Source organism: Ailuropoda melanoleuca, chromosome 3 (assembly GCF_002007445.2).
Source record: "Ailuropoda melanoleuca isolate Jingjing chromosome 3, ASM200744v2, whole genome shotgun sequence".
NCBI classification, from domain to species: Eukaryota; Metazoa; Chordata; class Mammalia; order Carnivora; family Ursidae; genus Ailuropoda; species Ailuropoda melanoleuca.
In genome coordinates, this window is record NC_048220.1 from 140,591,612 (window position 1) to 140,614,748 (window position 23,137).

General features: G+C 44.7%; 1 protein-coding gene across 8 annotated transcripts in view; it reads left to right on the plus strand.

Moving 5' to 3' along the window:
- SEMA5A (semaphorin 5A) overlaps positions 1 to 23,137 on the plus strand; it is a 498,547-nt gene that overhangs the window by 412,673 nt on the left and 62,737 nt on the right. For all 8 annotated transcript variants that reach the window (XR_004624352.1, XM_034657090.1, XM_034657091.1 and 5 more), the window contains 3 exons: positions 3,362 to 3,543; positions 10,731 to 10,874; positions 20,592 to 20,739. Coding sequence is in view for 7 of the 8 variants with exons in the window: in XM_034657090.1 (XP_034512981.1) it covers positions 3,362 to 3,543; positions 10,731 to 10,874; positions 20,592 to 20,739 (474 nt within the window). In the remaining variant the exon portion in view is untranslated. The remainder of the gene's footprint in view (positions 1 to 3,361; positions 3,544 to 10,730; positions 10,875 to 20,591; positions 20,740 to 23,137) is intronic.

Sequence of the window (23,137 nt, forward strand, 5' to 3'; positions counted from 1 at the left end):
TGCCCCCAGGGACATTTAGCAACGTCTGAAGAAATTTTGGTTGTCACAATCAAGAGTGGCAGCATCTAGTGGGTGCAAACAAGGGGTGTCACTAATGCACAGGGCAGCCCCTACAACAAAGAATTACCCAGTCCAATGTCAATAGTGCTGACATCTTAAAACCCTGGTCTCATGGAAAGGAAGACTGTGAGTTAGGCAGTCCTTGGCAAGTTATAAAGTTTTTCCTTGCATCTAAGTTTGCTTTTTATGTAAAGATAGTATATAATGATTGTGTCCAGTGGTACAGCACTTACCTAAACGAATTGAATTCCCTGTGAGTAGGGTCTTAATAAGGACCAGTGTCATCCTGTAGCGAAGGGGAGGTGGCAGTTTTAGGGCTCATTCCACTGCCTGCGCTGGAGAGGCAGTGGGGAGCTGCTGTCTTAAATCCTGGGTCTTCTCCTCTTGATCACAGGAGACCCAAGCAGTGAGCCCTCACCTGACAGTGTCCACAGCAGAGAGAGTGTGCTCCTCTGATCTGGAGGGAAATCCTTTCTGGAATTCTCTTTCAGTCTCCTCTTGAGTCTCATTGACCAGAATCAGGTCATATGTTGTTTCTTGGGTCCAGCAATGGCCCCATGAGTAAGGTCCCCATGAGAGTCTGAGGCCCTCCTGTGAAGGGCATGGCTGTCACATGATGCCAACCCAACCCTGCCGAGGGTACCTACTGTCTCCCAGGAATGGTGAGGAATAATTCTCATGGTGAATGCCAGACCCCATTAATTCAAAGTGACTCTTTCATAAAAACTCATTTACCCTGGCTGATGTTCTTGCCCCTTGGGCTGAAAAAAAAATGGATTCTCAGGTTCCCTCCAAGACTTGAGATCTATTTCAAGAGAGCATATGAATTGGACAGGAAGCAGACGGTGACTGTATCTCCTTCTCTCCATGTCTGTCTCCCTGCCTGCTTCTGTCTCTCACTCCTGGTGTTTCTACTTGTACCTGTCCTATATTGACTTTTTTTCTAACCACACTACTGATAGATTTAGCTTGCACAAAGCTTACTCGGCTGTGAGTTTGACTCATGACTGTGCAGTCTAAATATGTTTCTATCATAAACTGTCCTCTTTCAACAATCTGGATGATTTCTGTTTCCGTCCTCATTCGTTTGTCATCATCGTGGTATATTTCTCCTGGCCTCGCAAATCCTCAATTTCTTTGCGCTCTGTGCTTCCAGGGGTTGCAGATTTCCTCAAAACCTCCTGTAGCTGAAGAGATCCTAACAGTCTCCATGCACATTTCCTTCCTATGTTAGAGGAAAGAACAGATACCGAGGGGGTTTGAGAGAATCTTCGTTGCCCCAATCCTCTAATCTGTCACCAAGCAGTCTGCCCTTTTTAAAGTTGCTCGTTAATTTTATGGGGATTCGTAAACCTTCAAAAATCACAGTAGCGCCCTCTCCCTCCTGTACCCCTCACATCTTCACACAGAAGAGAGGCAAATGGAAGGGACCAGATGTCTCACAGTATCTCTCCTGATAATGCTCTGAGCTGGGCGGTCTTCATCCCCCTCCCCATCCACTCTCTGCCCCATGGTCCTGACTTGCCCCACTTCCAGCTTGCCCTCCACACAGGTTTCCCTGTTGTCTTGGGTTTTGACAACAGGAGGCATGGGCAAAAGCAGAGAGACTGGGGTCTTTCTTCCTTGCCCTCCCCCAGCTTAGGCTGCAGCTCTGACGGGGGCTTCCTGCCCCCATGTCAGCCCTGTCAAGCCGCCCTTCCCCAGGCTCTGTCCCTCACTCAGCCGCCAATACCTGTTCTCTGTCTCTGAAAGGCCTAGGATAGTTACAGGTTTGGATTTAAAGGCACGTGGGGCTTTGTTGGCTTGGGTTCCGTGTTCAGTCACAGTGAAGGCAGCAGCTGATCCTCCCTGCACAAGAGCCCTTTTGGGCCAGAGACGAGAGTGGGTGGAGGATGGATCTGGGAACCCAAGTGACAGGACCTTTTCTGCTTGAAGGATACTTTCATGTGAGGAATTAGTGACTTGACTCTGTCACATATGCATGGCTCATTTCTCCAAGAAAACACTGAAGGCTCCAGGGAATCTTAAGGTNGCAGGACCTTTTCTGCTTGAAGGATACTTTCATGTGAGGAATTAGTGACTTGACTGTGTCACATATGCATGGCTCAGTTCTCCAAGAAAACACTGAAGGCTCCAGGGAATCTTAAGGTCAGAGTAGGAGCTGCGTTTTTATCCTGGCTGGACGGGGTTACAGTGACCTTTGAAACGGGGATATTTTCACCTTGGGAAAAACCTGCGTTTGTGCGTTCACTCCCACTCTGGGTCGGGTCCAATGAGTCCCCTCGAATCCCGCTCCATTCCCTCCTCTGCTTGTTACGGAAAAAGCCCGGCATGGCAGGGAATTCTGGACTGTCATCCACCTTGGTGGATATAAACACTTAGAGTATTGACAAGCAAGGAGGAGGGAGAGATGTTCCACCAGCCCCATCAGAGCTCACCCATGTGTTTCCTGTGGACTCTTTCCGGCCGTCTTTGGAGAAATAACAGAAGTAAAGCTCACCTGTGTTTTCACAGGATGTTGGCATTTTTCTGAAATGCTCAAGGGCAGGTATGGTTTGTAGCCTCAGAAGAATGAATCACTTTGTCCATGGAGTCCTCTCTTGTGAGGAGGATGGGTCCTTAAAAGTGCCTTCCCCGATCCCGATCCCTATCCCGATCCCTATCCCGCTCCCGCTCCTGACCCCAATCCCGCTCCTGAACTGATCCCACAGGGCTGCCAGCCCCTCGCGTGCCTCAGAGCCCCTCTCGGGACTCCCTCCTGTGGTGCTGGCACTAGCCTCCACCAGCCCGCGGGATCAGTTGCACGCCCAGCTCTTCCTGGCCCCCTGGCCAGCGCTTTCAGGACGGTTCTCGCATGGCTCCCCCGGGAGGTGCCTACCAGCTAGCACAGTTCCAGTTGCCTAAGTGGGCTCTGAATGAAGTGTTGTCAGTGTGCCGTGACATGTGAGCTAGGCCAGGTCTGAAATGCAACTGCTTGGGACTTTCTTTTTTCATAAGGGATGTAAAAATGCAACAGAGTTGCACATCTGTGATTTTCAGTCCGGTTCTGCTTGTTCTTGGGTTTCTGACATCAGTGGACAAGTCTGCGGTGACCTGATTGCCAAGCCGTTAGCATTCTTCACTCCCCTCCCCCTCCTCCCCTCTCCTGCAGTGTCTCCACCATGACCTCTGCTGCGTTAGTCTCTTTAACGGTGATATTAAAATATTCTAAATGTGTCCTGATGGTGCTGTGAGAGACTTTCAGTTTTCCTGTTTACCGCCTTATCCCTTGCTGACATCCTCACTTGTCTCCTCTTCCTAGACGAGGAATCTCACTGTGGACGGGCACTTCGGCACGTGGTCTCCATGGACGCCCTGCACGCACATGGATGGCATCACCGGGGGGTCCTGCCAGTGTCGCACACGCTCCTGCGACAGCCCGGCCCCCCAGTGTGGCGGCTGGCAGTGCGAGGGCCCCCACGTGGAGATTGCCAACTGTTCCAGGTGCGTCCCCCGACGCCGGTGCACCCCTGTGTGTAGGCGCAGACTGGAGAGGGGTGGGAAATCCTTCTTAGTGCACCTTCTCTTTTCAAGAGAGACATGGAAAAAGACAGGGACACTTACCACATAAAATTACGTGATCTACGGAAGGAGATTTTAAATTATAAATCTAAACCTGCGTAATATGTTTATCACTAGATTAGGAAAAAATATTTTTAATGGGCACGATGTTATTGGGCTTGTTTGAGAGAAGCGTCCATGTCAGTCACAATCCTCTTCTCAAGCATCCAGGCTCATCATCGCTACTGGTAGAACACCTACATTTGTTGTGAACTGGCCACGTGGATTAGACGTGGATCTTCACGACTGCCTTTTCCTTTTGCCAGCATCAGTGACCCCAGGGTGTAGAAACACATGAGTGCTATCGACCCTCCACCCTGAGCTCTGCATTAGATGGTCATGAGAATGAAATCACACCTAGAAAACTGACACAGCCAGTTCTTGCAAACGATGGAGTCCCAGCGCCCCGTCCCGGAGGTGTGCTGACATGGTGCACGTGGAGGCTTATGGAGAGCAAATGTGATGCTTCTGGCGGCACCTCAGCCAACCTTTAGTCAGACTGGGGAAAGGGAGCCTCGGCTATCAAGGCAGACACTGCATGAAAGAGAGCCCCCCGCCTTGCGCCCAGTTTCTGCACAAAGATGCATGCATAGCGTATCAGCTCACCCAGTCCTAACACCACCTAATGCATCAAAGGAAAATTACTCCTAGGGCCCCTGTACTAATAAGTGCACCCTCGTGCGGAGTCGGGAAGCGACATGGACTTGGCCTGCTCTGGAGTGTGAGCGGCAAGATAGTCTCAGAAGCTACCCATGGAGTCAGTATCCCCAAATCTGTAAAGGACAGATCTGGGTAACAGCTAGAGCTCGCATGTTCACGCATACCCATGCCACATTCACCGTGTTTGTACGTGGACAGTACAAGTGTCCTGGGGCCATCGTCCTCATAGCAACTTGCTCACCTGCCCCCTACCAGAATATTGCTAACCTAGATACCCCTCAAACACTTATAGATTGGCATCCAAATTTTTTCATCAAAAGCTTTAATAGTTGCAAAGATATAATCTTGGTTACATCACTATTTAAACGTGTGATGGAATCTCGGTGCCTTAGTGACCTCATAGCTACCTGCCCATTTAAAACATCAATGAGCCGGCTCCACTTTAACATTTAGAAAATTTATGTTTTTTCCTTCTTTAATTTCCTATTTATATTCTCTTTCCCTCATCGAATCTGATCCTAATATATTATGTTTCTATNTCATCGCTACTGGTAGAACACCTACATTTGTTGTGAACTGGCCACGTGGATTAGACGTGGATCTTCACGACTGCCTTTTCCTTTTGCCAGCATCAGTGACCCCAGGGTGTAGAAACACATGAGTGCTATCGACCCTCCACCCTGAGCTCAGCATTAGGTGGTCATGAGAATGAAATCACACCTAGAAAACTGACACAGCCAGTTCTTGCAAACGATGGAGTCCCAGCGCCCCGTCCCGGAGGTGTGCTGACATGGTGCACGTGGAGGCTTATGGAGAGCAAATGTGATGCTTCTGGCGGCACCTCAGCCAACCTTTAGTCAGACTGGGGAAAGGGAGCCTCGGCTATCAAGGCAGACACTGCATGAAAGAGAGCCCCCCGCCTTGCGCCCAGTTTCTGCACAAAGATGCATGCATAGCGTATCAGCTCACCCAGTCCTAACACCACCTAATGCATCAAAGGAAAATTACTCCTAGGGCCCCTGTACTAATAAGTGCACCCTCGTGCGGAGTCGGGAAGCGACATGGACTTGGCCTGCTCTGGAGTGTGAGCGGCAAGATAGTCTCAGAAGCTACCCATGGAGTCAGTATCCCCAAATCTGTAAAGGACAGATCTGGGTAACAGCTAGAGCTCGCATGTTCACGCATACCCATGCCACATTCACCGTGTTTGTACGTGGACAGTACAAGTGTCCTGGGGCCATCGTCCTCATAGCAACTTGCTCACCTGCCCCCTACCAGAATATTGCTAACCTAGATACCCCTCAAACACTTATAGATTGGCATCCAAATTTTTTCATCAAAAGCTTTAATAGTTGCAAAGATATAATCTTGGTTACATCACTATTTAAACGTGTGATGGAATCTCGGTGCCTTAGTGACCTCATAGCTACCTGCCCATTTAAAACATCAATGAGCCGGCTCCACTTTAACATTTAGAAAATTTATGTTTTTTCCTTCTTTAATTTCCTATTTATATTCTCTTTCCCTCATCGAATCTGATCCTAATATATTATGTTTCTATGTTTAAAAGTCTTATATAGGTCACTATATCATACTTCTGCACAACCACAATAACAAATTACATGAATGGAATTTGAAAACAATTTTTATTTCTGACAACCAGAAGTTTTATATTTTTTTGGGTTTTTTTTGTTTTTTTTTTTTAAAGATTATTTATTTGACAGAGATAGAGACAAGCCAGCAAGAAGAGGGAACACAAGCAGGGGGAGTGGGAGAGGAAGAAGCAGGCTCATAGCATAGGAGCCTGACGTGGGGCTCCATCCCATAATGCCAGGATCACGCCCTGAGCCAAAGGCAGACGCTTAATGACTGCGCCACCCAGGCACCCCTTATTTTATTTTTTTAAAGATTTTATTTATTTATTTGTCAGAGAGGGAGAGAGCACAAGCAAGGGGAGCAGCAGGCAGAGGGAGAAGCAGACTCCCTGCTGAGCAGGGAGCCTGATGCTGGGCTCCATCCCAGGACTCTGGGATCATGACCTGAGCCGAAGGCAGATGCCTTGCTGACTGAGCCACCTAGGTGCCCCTAGGCTTTACATTTTAAATATATATTTTGAAAATTAGCATATAATGAACCTAAAAATCATGAATATTACACATTTTGACAATTTTTTAACACTAAAAGTAAGATTTAATTGGAAACCCATTCCTTCAGGTGATTGTTTTTATTTCCAACTACTTTTCCTATTGAGGCATGAATGCAACCTCTTGCCTGATTCAGGGAGGGCTTAGCATCAATTCCATTCGTAGGTTTTTATTTTTCTAGTTACAAGCAACGACAGGTATGACTCCCATAAGTCAATGGAAATGTAAGATTACAGCATTTTCCCTCACTTCTCTGAATTCTTTTGAAATCATCTGCCAGAAGCATGGTAATCTAATGCCAGAGATTGTTTTCATTGCCCATATCAGTTAATAACCTGTTTATGTTGGCGTTCAATTTTGTCAGAAGCAAAAAAATTGCACCCCACCTCACCTGCAAGCCGACTTTTTTGCTCATTCAGTGCTGACAGATGCTTCCTCAGTCTGTGCAGAGTGCATCAGAAAGCCTTTCAGAAGGCTGATCAGAGGATTCCAAATTAAACCTGTTATTTATTTATAGGCACCTTGTCTAACCCAATACACTCAGAAAGCGTTGGGAAATTCCAAATAGCGCTAATTCAATACATTTTGCAAATATGTCTTTGAATTTTTTTAGGGTTTACTTTTTTATTTGGGTGGGGGGACGGGATAGAGGGGAAAAGAGGACAGCAGACTATCTGCTGAGCACAGAGCCCGTTAGACCCTGAGATCATGACCTGAGCCAAAATCAAGAGTCAGATGCCCAACCAACTGAGACACTCAGGCGCCCCACAAATACATTTTTGATTAAATGCTTTTATGACATCACATCATTTAAATATGTTTTCTCAATATCCTGGAGCAGCAGATTGAAGTCATTCAATGTATGAAATGAAATCCACAATATAAAGTAATTAGCTAAACCAGACTTTCTAAACAGGGCCAAGTCAGACTTACTATCGATCAGAAAAATCTGGTTTTATTTTATAATTAAAATGAATGTTTGAATGTGCATCCGCATAACATCATGTCACTCCTGAATTCTAATTGGTAGGGAAGGAGGGAGGGAGCCATGGTGAGAGGGAGGAGAGAGAGAAATATCACTAGCCAAATAGGAAGGGAGAAAGTCAGGGGAGGGAGGAGAGAGAGAAGTATCACTAGGCAAATAGGAAGGGAGAAATTCAAGGGAAGGGAAGGCATCTGTGCTGTAGGCCTGATTGCACAGGGATCCCTCTACTTGAGACAACACTTGAGGGCGGCTGGATCCTCTCAGCGACGGGTCCTAGCCACCAGCCCTCCGAGCAGCTGGAGAAACAAGGGCCTCCGTCCTTGGGGCCCACAGTGGGGCACAGCATCCGGTACTGTGTGCTTTGACAGCCGGGGGTAGAAGCAGCCCAGTGCTTAACAAGGCTGGGCTCTGCTCTGTAGTGTATCTGAGCCCAGAACACCCTAGCTCCGTTAACGTCCTGGTACTGAGTAACCTGGAGAACGGTTCCGACAGTGATGCATCGAGTTGATTTCCTATTTGCTCTGCTTCTTGATCTGTTGTCTCTTGGTTGTTTTACTACACTCAAGGTGCTCCTTCTCCCCTGCACCTGTGTGCCATGACGACACAGTATCTCCTATCTTAAAACAAGCATCAGGAAAGCTTCTCAGATCAATCTACAGGCGCTCTCCTCACTGGCTTGTTAATTTACAGTATTTTTTAAAAGTATTATCTTGTTTCCACGAGCCTATTTACAATGCAGAAACCTCTGGGTGGGTCTTCTATGACGTCCCTAACACTGCAGGTCCGACTGGGCGATCATACTCTATGAGAGCCCAGAGAGTGAGGGCGCTTCCTACCCAAGAGGAGAGGCGGGTGGGATGCGGAACCGCAAGGTGCAAGGACCCACTATGCCCGCTACTCCCCTTCTCAGCTAGCCCAGCTCACTTCACAGGTTGAAAGGAAGCAAGCAGGGCTATGCAGATGAGACGATTTGTGTGATTACAGAAAGCAGAGGCATATCACTATTGCATTATGCACAGCATTCTTTCTATAAAACTGAGACGGTTGCCATCCAGGCATGGGAGAAACTTTATAAACGTTACAGAACTGTTACTGTTTGAAGGTTGTGATCAGTGAGGAATATTCTCTTTGGCCCTGTTTATGGAAAAGAGTCAAGTGCATGCCTGCAACTTGTTATTGATACGTCTTTGGTTCTAGTCAAAATGTCACCCTCTGAGCAGACCCGCAATATCATTAGTGCTTATTTGAAGATTAATAATTGAATAAACGAACCCATTTTAGTGATGCTTTAAATGCATAAGTGGGTGATTGTGGACTGATTGAATCCTGGAAATGATTTGTATGCTGATATATGCTTACTTGGTGCTGCGTAATGGCTGCCTGCTACAATGTCTCCTTCATTCCAAGACCGCAAACCCAGGTCCGTACAGTAGACACACACATAGACAACAGCACTCACGTCGTTCTTCACTTATTATGTTTCTGTTCTTTATATATACCTCCATTTCCCACTTCTCTGTCTACAACAGATTCCCTGTATTGTAAATAGATGATAGCACAAGATGTCATGTTTGTTAAAAGTTTTAGGAAATTAAGGATTAAACAAATTAAAAAATTAAACAATTTTGGAAGCAGTGTTTCCTGCACTATCTAGCCATTTTGCCAACATATAAAGAAACTTTAAGAGTAAAAGGTCATTTTATTTATGTTGAAATGGCTATTTTTTAGAAAATTCAGGGAATTAATTGGATAATTTTTTAAATTGTGTAGGTAACAGAGTATAAGATACAAGCTAATTACCTTTATGAGCAACTTGGGAGGATTTGTCTTATTTTGTGATTACTTGGTTAAATTATCATAAAGTAGCTTTTGATAATATTAAAGTGTCACTATATATTTTATTTATACCATGAAGAAGTTTCAGAAAATAAATATGAAATATACCAAGAATTTTCTCAGAGGAATTTTCACTTGACATTACTATAGAAATTGTATATTCAAATTATTGTTTATACCTTGAGCTTCAATGACACAGTTGCAGACTTGCATTTTTTTCAAGGAATGTGTAAAGTAAAAATAAGAATTAATGTTAGTTGATTTTTTCCAGTGGAAATGAAAATCCTCTGAGGATAACATACTATAGAAATACATACGTGATCAGAGAAGTATAAACATATTCCAGCTCAAACAGACGGTTCACCTGGGAGTTTGGATTCTGGATTTAACAGATATTTTGATAGTTAAAATCTTTAAAAATGCTTACAATTTGTTTTTTAATAGCAGGGACTAACTACTAAGGGAGATATTTAAATTATGAACATTCTGAATACAGGCATTTCAAGGGAAAAGTACAAAATTTAAAAAAATTCCTTTAGCTGTCAGTGGTTCGTTTTACAAACCACTTTTATACAAGCTCTTTATGTTATTTTAATTTAATGTTTTATATGCCTACATTATATTTATAATAACGTAAGTACAGTTATGTGCAATTTACATTATTTGTTTATATTCTATGTCTTCGTCAAATTGTAAGAAAATAGCCAGGAATCTGAATTTAAAGTACCCTGCCTTCATTTTTAATTAAGTTAGTTTTAAAGCTTTAGACATTGTGATGCTCTTTATCAAAAGAAATGCTATCAATAGAATTACTGATTTTACTTGATATTGATATATTCTAAAAGTAAGCATGATAGGTAGTTTTAGATGCTACTATGTTCAGATGTGCTCTTTCTGTAGATGCTAAATGACATGGTACAAGGCAAAGCATAAACTCCAGAGGTTCAGAGATTTAACTCTAATTGCTTTTCAAGAAGATAAACTTATTTTTCATTAGTTTAACATTTTCGCAACTAAAATTTTTAATGGCTTCTAATATAGAATTTTCTCAGAGGAATTTTCTGAAATTATTATAGAAATTATGTATTCAATTATTATAGAATTTTTTGAAATTATCATAGAAATTATATATTCAAATTATTGTTGATACCTTGATATATAACAAATTATCATTATACTTTATTTTCAGTGCACTTTAAGCGTTACTATCCATGGTCCTACCTGGACTCTAAAATCAGATAGCCAGGAGCAGGATCTCACCGGAACCGAGAGTCCCGTGACACAGCACACCCAGTCCTGTCCTATGGCTTCGGTTCTCTTTCCCTTCCCAGCTCACAGTCCCAACAGTCCACACACGGGATACGTGAAGGTTGTTGGACGGGGGTGCACACGGGATGAACTCTGAGCCAGTCTGACTCAGTGACCCCAATGCTTCCTCTCCCCAGGAACGGAGGCTGGACCCTCTGGACCTTGTGGTCTCCCTGCAGCACCACCTGTGGGATCGGCTTCCAAGTGCGCCAGCGGTCCTGCAGCAACCCCACTCCCCGGCACGGGGGCCGGGTGTGCGTGGGACAGAACCGCGAGGAAAGGTAGGCACGGCTCTACCCCCAGCACCGCCATCCTCATGCTTCCTGCCATTCCAGCGCACCCGCTTTCTCTGCGGGTTTAGTTTGGGATGTCGCTTAGCTTCTCTGTGGCATCCTTTCTGTTGAGCCAGATCGTCCTGTTCTTTTCCTGACATCCTTTAGTTTTGATCAAAGCCTCGTGTTGACAGCATCCCTGCACCAGCCAGAGCGGTGCAGGCAAGGTTGGCTAGCTGAGCATTTCCCAAGGGAGCAGAGCCGCAGGGACAGCGGGCACCTCTGTGCTGGCCTCCCTGGGGACTCAGAAAGGCAGCCTGCTGGAGAAAATTTGTTCTCATTAGAATTCAACTAGACCCGGTCTCAAAAGCTGCAGTTCCAAGTAGGACCTAAGGCGGCCCCGGGTCCAGACAGGAGTCGTCGGATGACGTAGAGTTTCCCGCCGGAAGTAACTAAATCAAGCAGCTGGAGGAAGGTGAGGACGTAGTCAGCGGCTGGGTGTGTTTATAACTACACACTCGTCTATTACTCCTACCCTCGGGGAAGCTGCAGCAGAACCCAGAGGGGCATCGTGTTCTGCGTGTACTGTAAGCTTTCAGCTCCGGGGGGTGGTGGTGGGGTGTTTTGGTCCAGTCTCCTGTTGAACAGGGTGTTGCTTTTCATAGAATCAGACATTTGGCTTTAGCTTTATAAAATCTACAGTTGTGACGGTTGGCTCTTTCTTGCGTATGTAAAGTACGTTCTAGTTTATGATGGTTGGGAGAAAATCCAAGCAGGTGAATTTCACATCACCCAGGATTCTGAGTCTGCCATACTAATATAAAAGTGTTGTATTGATCTGTGTGGACAAAATGGCTTTCGATGGCTTTTAATTAAAATGTAGTAAGGATTGTATCTGGTCATATGGGTTCAGTGAGAGCCTCTTATATAAATACCATATGCAGTTATTTACTGTGGGATCAGTGTTTATATAGACAAAACCAACACATTTACTGTACAAATTGTTCCCTGCTAGGTATTTATTACGACCTCAAAACAATCTGGGAGAATCCTTCCTTTCTTCACTGTGTTCCTAAATTGCCAATTAAGATTTCATTCCTTTTGACTCAGAGGACAATGAAAGATGATTTTTACAAAGCAAGGCTGGTCGTTTTTGAAGTAATCCCCTGAGACCGTCTGTGCAAGGTGATCATTTCCGATCCAACACCAGTTGATAAGTGCGAAAACCGATTATGGGCAAATTGTCTCCCTGCTATTTCTAAACTTTGTAAGACTTAAAATTGGTTGGATGTTTTAAAATTCTGTACATTGACACATAATACAGCCCATTCAGGCACAGTCACCTTCATCAGTGTGATGCTGCCCTATGGACCCAGGACCTCTGCAAATCTAACACGTGTTAGCACCTTTCCTAGGCTGAGAGCACAGGAAGGAAGATGCTGTTTAACTCTGCAGCTAACAGATATGTACATTCTGTATGCACTTGTGATTGCTTGTACAGCTACCTTTTCAGGGAAAAATCAGGATGGCTAGCGTGTTTGGGGGACTTACACTTAAAATGTTCCCTTTTTACAGAAAAAAAAAACCCTCACTGGGCAAGATAAATGTTTTGTTGATAGAGGAATATTTGAGTGTATATAACATGGGTGGATGGTAAGAATAGGAACTCTGTAAGATTTTTATAAAATTGAAGCTTCCCCATTGAAGCCCTTCTAGGGGGTTACCAGGCTATCAAGAGGTTAATGAAATCTAGAAAAACCAGAGCATAATATCTGTTTCTTCATCTTCACAAGCAAACCATCCTGAGATTTCTTTGTTACATTATGTGGGTGGTCTCTCCGCCTGCGTCATGTAAGGGAACACCACCCGTAGGTATATTTGAGAACTAAACTCAAGATTTGAGGAGACGGAAGAACAATGACTAGACACGTGCAGAGTAACTCCATTGCACCCTGCTGCTCTAAACACCATCAACCCCAAAGAGCTCCTGAGTGACCTCCAGTGAATAAATTGATTTCCCCCAGAAAAGTCCCCACCTAAGGCCAGGATGATAGTTAGTAACTTTACTTGGATCAAAGTGTCCAGGATGTGGAGTAATTCAGTGGGAGCTTTATGGCAACAAAAATCTCAGAAGCATTCACATCTTTTTTTTCTGAAGGACTGGATAATGAAAATAATCTAACTTACCTTTTACGTGTACGTTAGAGGGTGTGAACACTGTTTTTCTGTTCTAAAATTTGCTGGCACATGATGTTCTTGAGTACCAAGAACCTGATAAAGCAGCAGTTCCCGAAGAGGCCACTAACAAGGAGGAAGCAACGACCCTTGTGTAAATACTTTCAAAATGCAGGTGTCGTTATCAGTGTTCGTTTTCTCTTCCCGTGTAACCGTAGTTCCCAAAACTTCGTGGCATAAAACAACACACATTTATTATTTCACAATCTTAGTGGATGACGAGTTTCAGTATGACTTCCCCTGGGTTCTCTGCTCAGCCAGAGCTGTGGTCTCACCTGGGCATCGACTGGGGAAAGACCTACTTATAAGATCACGTGGTTGTTGTCAGCATTTAGTCCCTTGTGGACCGTCAAATTGAGAACCTCCATTTCTTGCCAAATGAACTTTCCCAACACAGTCGCTTTCTTCCACAAATCTAGCAAGGAAAAAAGTCTCGTCCCAGGATGGGCACTATGGCTTTATATAGTGCAATTGCAAAGTGATATGCCACCACCTTTCCATATTGTATTGGTTAGAAGTCACAGACCCTGCCTACATGCAAGTGGGGGACATTACACAGGGCGTGAATACCAGGAGGCAAGGATCGCTGGGGTCACCTTGGAGTATCTGCCTCAGTCAATTATAGGTCCCCCGGTCATTTGTGTCCCTTCCATATGTAAAATGTATTTCACCTATTACCAAGGTCCCCAAAAGTTTCATAACATTAAATCATCTCCCCCAGATTCCAGAACCTTATTGTTTAAATCAGGCTTTCTGGGTGTCATTCCTCAGTCTGTCAGCCTCTAAAATCAGAGTCACGTATCTGCCACCAATACACCCAGCACATGATGGTGGGAGAGGCAAAGGGTAACAGCTACAGACATTTCTGTTCAAACGGAGGGGGAAATGGAAAGTATAGAGGAATCACTGCTCCGTAGAAATTCTGAAACCTAGCTAGACAAGTGTTGGGAGTTGCTCGATTAAGTTTCAAGTCCTGTGCATAATTCTGCATGGTTCTTGGCTCTGCCTTCTGGGCTCTCATTTCTGCTTCCTGAATCATCTTTTCTTTTTCATTAAAGTTAGCATGTGCTTGCGGCTGGGTAGTTGTATCAACCTGTTTCCTGCCAGCAGAAGTCTGGGTTCTCGCAGCCTCATTCTGTTTGTACTGCCTCCGTACATTTCAGTGCAAGCTGGTATTTTGGCTGAAATAAACTTTATGGGTCTTCTGTGGATTTCCTGGAGGTTTGCTCTAGTAAACAAATCCACACCCACAGATCTTTTTTGAGATAGCCCTTCTCTAACCGGGGATCGTCCTGTGGGCTGAGGGACCACACCCTGTGGCCGGCTTGTGATGGAGACCATCTGTGAGGCACACACTTGATCCTGGCCTCCTGGGAGACCCTTTGTGTAACTGAAATGCCTCTGTTGTGCCCTCACACCTTTGGCTTTTTCCTCTCTGCCAACCATTCCTCACAGCGCTCATAAGCTATTTATTCATTGTAGCATATTTGCCATCAGGAGAGACTCAGAATTTCCAAAATTGTCCATCCATGTCCCTCCTGTTTGTTATTCCATCCTGCAATTTTTTTTTCTCTCCCCATACGTTGCACCAGAAGCAGCAAGAAGACTCTGGGCAGCAGCTCCAACACTTGGCCTGGAAACGTGCTTGGCAACATAACTCACTTCACACTGACATGTCCCGCTTTCCGTAGAACTTCAGTGACCGCCTGGAAGCTTTCTGCCTCGTGTCACAAGGCTCTTCCTGCCCCTGGTTTCCAATCCAGGGCTTCTCTTTTCTTTCGAATTTTGGTGGTGGCAGAATATAGTTAACCTAAAATTTGCCCTTAAGCCATTTTTAAGCGTTCGGCTCAGTGGCATTAATTACATTGACTGTCTATTTCCAGCACTTTGTCCTCACCCCAATCCTGTAAACAGTAAGCAGTGACTCCCCATGTTCCCCTCCTCCCAGCCCCTGGTAACTTCTAACCTATGTTCTTTCTCTATGAGTTTGCCTAGTTGAGATAGTCCATGTAACTAGAACCATATGCTCTTTGCCCCCTTGAGTCTGGCTGAGTTCACATAGCATGATGTTTCCAAGGTTAATCCATGCTGGACTGTGTGTCAGAGCTCCATTCCTCTTTCCAAGCTGAATAATACTCAGCCATATGGTTATCTCATATTGTATTTACCTCTTCACCCATCAGTTGACAGGTGGGTCATTTCCACCTTTGGGCTATTGTGAATAATGCCGCAGTAAAAACTAGCATATGAGTGTCTGTTCAAGTCCCTGTTTCAGTTCCATTGTGTATAAACCTAGAAGGGGACTCGCTGGGTCGTATGGTAATTCTGTGTTTCGTTCTTTGAGGAGCTGCCACACCGTTCTCTGCAATGGCTTCACCATCGTACAGTCCCACCGGCAGTGTGTGAGCCTTCCAGTGCCTCCACACCCTTGCCAACACTTGTTCGTTCGTTTGTTCTTGCCATCCTAGTAGGTATAAAGCAATTATCTCATTGTGGCTTTGATTTGCATTTCCCGAAGGACTGATGATGTTGAGCACCTTCTCCTATGCTTATTGGCCATTTGTCTACTTTTTTGGAAATGTCCGTTCACAACCTTCGCCCATTTGCTAATTGGGTTGCTTTTATTCCTGAGTTTTAGTTCTTACCCTGTTTCCTTCTAAAGCCTCGCCAGCAGCACCCTCAAAGTCTCTCTGCCATGATCCTCAAAATTCTCCTTGCATCCACCCATCTCCTGGTCCCAAACCACACTCACATTTTTAGGTATTTTCTCCAGGAGCACTGCATGTCAGGACAGCAAAATCTGTTTCAGGAGTCATTACGTAACAATGTTACCACTGACTCAGGGCCTGAAGCACTTCGTGTATATTGGCTCACAGTTTCTGTGGGATTGTAGCCTGGACACAGTTGACCTGCGTCCTTTGCTTCAGGATCTCACAAGGCTGCGGCACATCGTAGACCATGCCTGTGGTCTCATCTGAGGCTTGACTGGAGAAGGCGTGCTTCCCAAATCCTATGGTTTGTCGGCAGCGTTCAGTTCATCAGATGCTGTCAGACTGAGTCTATGAGCCAGAGCTCCCTCGGTCCCTCACCACCCAGGGCATTCAGTCTGACTGCTTCATTCTTCAAAGCAGTGGTGTGGGGGATGGGAGAGTTTTCTTGAAAAAAAAAAAGGGTATTGCAGTCTTATGTAGGTTTAATCATAGAAGTGATATCCTGTCATTTTTGCCATATTCTGTTAGGAGCAAGTCAAAGATCCTCCCCACCCCCCACCACACACACTGAGTGGGAGGAGATCACACAAGGTGTGACTTCCAGGAGGTGGGAGCATGGGGACCACATTAGAGTCTGCCCCCACTGCATTATCAAAGTTAAGAGTCCCAGGAACCAAATGGGGGCTTATTTACATGATTTTTATTATTTGATTATTTTTTATCATATGATTTTTTATATTTTTCTCTGTCTCCTTGGAGTGTGTTTTTAGCAAGCCAAAGTGCTGCTCCTTTACACGTCATTCCTCTCCCCTAATGGATTCTCTTAGCTCTCTCCTGAGGTAAAGGTTAATAGTAGGGGGAACTCAGTGTATGTACAGTTTCCCTGGAACCACAGAGATTTGATTATTCCAGTATGGACCAGGAAAGGGACAGTGGCTTGAACCAAGCCAGGAGAAGATGGCTCTACAGGGTCCTGACTGGTTCAGGATTGGCAGGGGCTGCAGTGAGAAACTAGCACGGACCAAACCAGAGGAGAACACAGCGTGTAACATGAAGAGATACGACCAGACATGATACAGGGTCGAGAATCTAGTCCACATGGGCTTATGAAAGGCAGTTCTTTTCACAGAGATGAGGTTTGTGGAAAAAAAATTGATAATTTATGGAGAAATATTGCTGGGTTATTAATTCACTTTTAAATGCAAAATGAGAATGAGCAGTCATGGGCAAAATTAAAATCTTAATTTTTAATGCATCACAAAATACATCTGTGACTCTCAGTGATTTAAGATACTAGAGATCCAGGAGAGCCCATAAAGCTTCAGCAGTGTTCAGCTGTAATGCGGCAAAAGCTAGCTATGTGTGGAGAACTAGAGAAATGAAGAACCACTGGCTGGTCCATGTAGATATTTTATTGATAAATTAATAAAAATCCTTGAACAAGCAGAGTCGCCAAGGTAACTAACTTCTGATCCCCGTGTTGTCTGTGACCAGGAAAGTTGCTGGAGATTCAGTTGGGTAGTTTAACAAGAGGCACTGAGTCGGGAGCACGTGTTGGTAGGGGTGGCGGAGCAAGGGAATCGGAGGGACTCTGCTTCCATGAAACTGCAGAGAACCCAGTGTTTGGGGCTTGCAAGGAATTTGCTTCTGAGCAGACTCTCCTGGGTGGATTTGTGAGTGAAGACCAGGCATGAAGGGGCAGCGCTGGCTAGTCTAGCGACTTCTATTTCCCTTCTGACCTGCCTTGCAGAGGGTGACATAGTCACATGTCTTGGTGTTGCTGTTTTCCCAGGACTGCTGTAACAAGAGAAAGAGAGAAAAATGGAAGGCAAGTGGTGGACAACTTTAAAATGCAGCCAAATATATCAAGTTATTGACGCTGCTCGCAAGTTCTATGCTGCACGCAGTTGTCAGGCTCTCCTGCAGTACATTCAGCTGTACTAACATGAGTGTTTTCAGAAGTGGCCTGCCATAGGCAAATGGGAAAGCATTTGTGCGCTATGATGTATTTTGCTATGGGAACGCGGTAGCTCCTTGCTGGGCTTTTTATTAAAAGTCAAGTGTTTTCTAAGAATCTTTAGCAAGATTTTCCTTTGCCCTCCCTGTTCTTTTATTGCTGGTTTTTGTTTCTGAAAGCTAAAATGAGGGTAAGGAGTCCTGGTTGTCTATACCTTTTAAATGTCGGTGAATCGGCTTGGAAACGGGAGGCGGCCTTTTACTTCTCGGTCTGTCCACAGTGAGAGAAGGTACCCATGGATATTTCGAATCAAATGCTGCCAGTTCTGATGTTCTGAGTTTTCTCTTCTCCCAAACATGTACTTGAATGGCAACTTCCTCTTGGGATACTCCGTGTCCCAACACATGTGTTAGCAGTCCCTGGGTAGTCAGGATGTTTTCCTTCTTGGAATTCCATGTGTTTGCACATGCTTCCTGAGGTCCAGTTCTTTTCATCTTTTGTCTCCTCAATTTTGTTTTGGCTCTCGTCCCTAGAGGTCACACTCTCTTAATTAGAAAATTCCTTCCCCTTCTCCCCTACACGTAATTGTGTCCATGGCCCTGAACTCTGAGAGTCAGAGCCCTGGGAGGCTGTGTATGAGTCTGGAAGAGGAAAACCTAATGCTTTTCTTTCTTAAAAATTGAGAAGATGAAAGAGAGAGAACTATTTGGTTCCATTGATTCCTCTTCTATGTGACCATTTAGAGAAACTAAACCATGTGCCTTAGTGGTTCTTGCCTTTGGAGGCATCTCTGTCATGACATTCCACCTCTCTCTCCCCAGAAGGACGCGTGCTTCCCGTGTTCCCACAAATGAGAGGCTGACGTGTGACGCTACTGTCCGTCTCTTTGTTTTTCTCTGCACTCTCACAGTTGCCACACCTTCGCCCCGCTCTGCCAAGCCCAAGCATGTCCTTTTCCTCCTCTTTCCACCACCATCATGTTTGTCCAGCTTGGAACATCTCTCCCTTGCACTGTTGCAATCAATTCTCTCCTGGTTGGCATTTGCTCCCTCTGCTCTTCCTGCTGGTGGGCTCTTTGGAGACCGGACCTCGCGTGTATGCATGGAGAGCTCCTGAAGCACCAGGGAGCTCCAGACCATCAATGGGATGAGGCAGAAAAACCCCCGGAGACTGGTCTTCACTCTCGAACTCAGACGGTGCTATTTTGTCTCTCGAGCTCTGTGGGACTTTCTTGATTCCTTGTAAGTAAATTTCAAATTCTTCTTCCCTCCTCATAAAGGCAGGTGATGCTACTTTCCATCACCTTCCTCTGTTTTCTTCTCCCTGGTCACCTTTCTAATTTCACTCTCCTCATTTCTATATTCTGTTCTTTTCCACAATGGCGGCCATTGCTCACTTTGCCTCATCTTGTGGACTCCCCTCGGCTTGGCCTGGCTCTGACTTTTCATCTGTTCCTGCCTCTGAAGCCTTCACATTCTCCACAGAGTTTTCCTGGTTTGGTGGAAAAACACATGAATCTTATCAGCATTTGCCCTCTGGAAACTGCACTCTCCAAATGACTTGTTCTGGTTTCTGGAAACCAGCTACCATTTGTCCTTACTTTCTACTCATTAAGATAGTATTTTCTGTTCTGGGCTTGTGTCCATTTCCCTGTATTCATCTTAGGCTGTAAACACCTGTCATATGGAAACGCTCTTTGTCATGCCCTTTGCATAGTACCCTGCAGGCTTTAGCATTTATTAATAACCATGACATTACAGGGGACTGACTTAGCCTCACAGATAAGCATCTCTGCCTTGTGCCTGAATCCAGATGGATGGGGGGAGAGATGTCAGAAAAAGTCTTGCACGCTACTGTCCTCTAGCAGCTAAATTTCTGTTTAGAAGATGGAGAACTGATCTTGAATAGTCCTTTCAATTGCCATGTATGTCTCACGAAGTTTGCTTATGGGCATAGCAATCTCTTCCTTCCTAGAAGCAGTACCCTATAGAACACCAGGCTGGTTCCTTCTTGTTTTTGTTTGTTTGTTTGTTCATTTGTTTCTCTCGTCTGGCTTCATTTCACTTGTAGTATTAAAGGCTGAGGAGAAACCTGACTCATCTAAGGTCTTGCATAGTCGGCTTGCATAGTCGGCTAGTAATTGACAACATGAATGTATATTTAGAAGTACGGAGTGTATAAATAGAACCAGTGTTTTTCAGTAGTTATTCAACTTTTCTGGAATAACTGGTGGTCTTTTAAATTAAGGTTGTTTGACATCATTTTGAGAGTCTACAAATAAATTTAAAAATACAGTAGCCTAAGGAGTGTGTGGCATCCGGTTTCCTGCTAAAATCAGGCTTTAACTTTTCTTTAATTTATATTAACAGGATTATGAGCCTTATTCGATTCAAGAATGAGAAATGAATTCCGAATACACTTTTGCTGACTTTGTGTCTGTAACCTGTTTTTTCTCTCAGTGTTATGTTTAGAAGATAAATGCCCTACCTAGATACTCTCTATATGTTCTCATGTTTGGGTGTCTACTTGAAGGGTTTTGTTTTGTTTGTTTCTCCTCCAATTGGCTGCACAGGAAGCTCCATCCTGCATTGTGAGTTTAGCATTTTCTTCATTGTGTCCCGTGCATCCCGTTGTCTGTGCCCTCACAGCATGGCCAGCACCACATCTGCCCCCTTAACCGTGCCACCACTCCGCACACACAGAGCCCCTCCACGCGGAGCATGCCCATGTGTTCAACATCGATGCAGGGATGGACCGTGGAAAGGTCTGTGGCTTCATGTTGCCCTGAACAGTTTCCTTTTCCTCTTGGTTTCCCCATCACAGATACTGCAACGAGCATTTGCTGTGCCCCCCACACGTGTTCTGGACAGGCTGGGGTCCTTGGGAACGGTGCACAGCCCAGTGTGGGGGTGGCATTCAAGCTCGCCGCAGGACCTGCGAGAATGGACCCGACTGTGTGGGCTGTAATGTGGTGAGTACGACCCTCGTTTCCAGCCCACGACCTAGAGGCTGGGCGTCCTGAGTCAGCACACACTGGGTGCTCTGCACACACTTGATACACTGTGTTAGATGCTCTGCAAACACTACTAGGTGTTCTGCAAACACTACGTGCTCTGTAAACGTGACATGTCTGGACACTGATGTTCTGTACACAGTAGATGCTCCACAGATACTACATGCTCTCACACACCAGATATTCTGCAAACATTAGATTTTCAACAGGCACTAGATGCTCTGCAAACATGAAATGCTCTGTAAACATGACATCCCCAGGCGCAAAATGCTCTGCATGAATCATGTGCTGTAAATCATGTAAGTTTCTGTAGTTAATGAGAATATTTGGAGCAAATACTGGAAATTCATAGTAGCTTGGAGGCTTCTTGAATTAAATTTTAACTTCTGGGATAAATTGCCTCCGGAGTTTCTCAGTTCTGATTTCTAAGCTCTGACAAAAGCTTCGATCTGCTTACCTCTGGTCACTGTATTTGGTTTGGGAAAATGGTCTAAGGTCTTCACACCGAACCTCACTAAGGTATAGAATGCAGAACGAATGTGAGACACTCTGAGGATTGAGAAACGTCGTGGAGCTGTTGTGGGAGCACACTGGGGCCCATTCAGAGGGAATCAAAGACAACTTATAGTTTTGTTTTTCTTCTGCCTTAGCAGTTCATATTTCTTTTAGCACTCTAAATCCTTAAATAAATTTGCACTTGTGCAAACACCTTTCCAAAGGCCCGTTGTTGGTCTTCCTGTGCCACCTGTAAGAATGACCGAGTGCTGAAGGCTGCTGGGCTTCTGCCTTGTTCAGCATCCCTGGTGCTGGCACCGCAGAGTGCTCGCGGTGGGCGGGCGTGTGCTGGGGGAGACGTTCCGCACGAGAAGTTCTGGCTTGGCATCCTTCCTTGCTGATCTTTCCAGTCGTTCTTTGCGTCGCTTTCATAACCTTGGTCCATGAGGCTGAGCGATGTTTTTGTGCTGCAGTAAATCTTGTTTTCGTGACATGCAAAACCCACACACCCCAGAGAACCTTGGGAGATTCAGAGGGAGGAAGAGGGCATGGACATTTTTATCAGATATGCCCAACCCAAGGAGATTTCTGTTACCAGGATTTACAGTTAGATTCCTTCCCCTTTCCGCTGGCAAATATTGCCATAGCCTTAAGAGAAGTTCCTTTGGTTATAGCAGCACTTCTTTCCTGGTTGGCCTGAACTCAATTTTGGCCATGAAGAATCTTAACGCCAGTTTAGAATGGTATATTTATTATAATTCAGATGCTGAAACTTAAAATTATTTATTAAAATGTGCAAGGCAAATCCGTGAACACTCAGTTGCTCTAGGAAAACAGTTCCAATGGGGTAGCTGTATTCTTTACTGAAATACATCATTTCCTGCTTCTGGTGGCTCAGCATCGGAGACCAGGATCCCCACTCACATATCAGGGTTTGTCTCATCAGCTGGGAATCCGCAGGGATGGATGACCTGAGTCGATCTTGCACTTTAGTTTCTAAAGCTTTTCGGTACCAAGAACTCAGAAAACATTTCAGGTCATTCATTTTCTTACTACAAATTGACTTCAATAATTATATTTATAAACAGTTTAATGAAAGAAAGAACTGTATGAAGGAAAGAGTACCAAATCTCCTATGTGGTCACTGGAATGTGTGTGTGTGTGTGTGTGTGTGTGTGTGTGAGAGAGAGATACATCTGATTATAAATGTAAAAACTGAATGTCTTCTTAAAGTGTTAACGTTTATTACTTTGTGTCCAAATTTACAAAACTATGGTTTATGAAACAAATATAACATCAATTTTCAAATCTAGGAAAATGTCATGCCTGTCTCCAATGAGCCTAACTGTCAGTTCTTATATCTTTTAGAGGGGTTGTTTTTGGGGGGAGTTGTTTTTGCTTCTTGGACATGTACTTCCAAGAAGGTATCACTGTGGTACAATGGAACAGTTTGCTATTTTTTTTTTTTTTAAGATTTCATTCCTCTGATCACAGAGGGAGAGTAAGAGGGAGAAGCAGATTCCCTGCCAAGCAGAAAGCCCAACTTGGGGCTCGATCCCAGGACCCTGAGATCATGACCTGAGCCAAAGACAGACACTTAACCAACTGAGCCCCCCAGGATCCTGAGCAGTCTGCTCTTTTATGATAGAAACACAGTTATTATTTTTTTCCCTGTCGCTTTTCCCACTTACAGTTCCTGTCTCTTNGGCTTTTCCCACTTACAGTTTCTGTCTCTTCGAAGGCACTAAAGCCAACTGAGCAACAGAAGCAGGATGAAGGAGGGGCTTGGTTTTGTTGAATTGCTGAGAAAATGTATCCCATCAGTTAAATCCCTAAGTTTATTTTAAAATGATCATTCTTT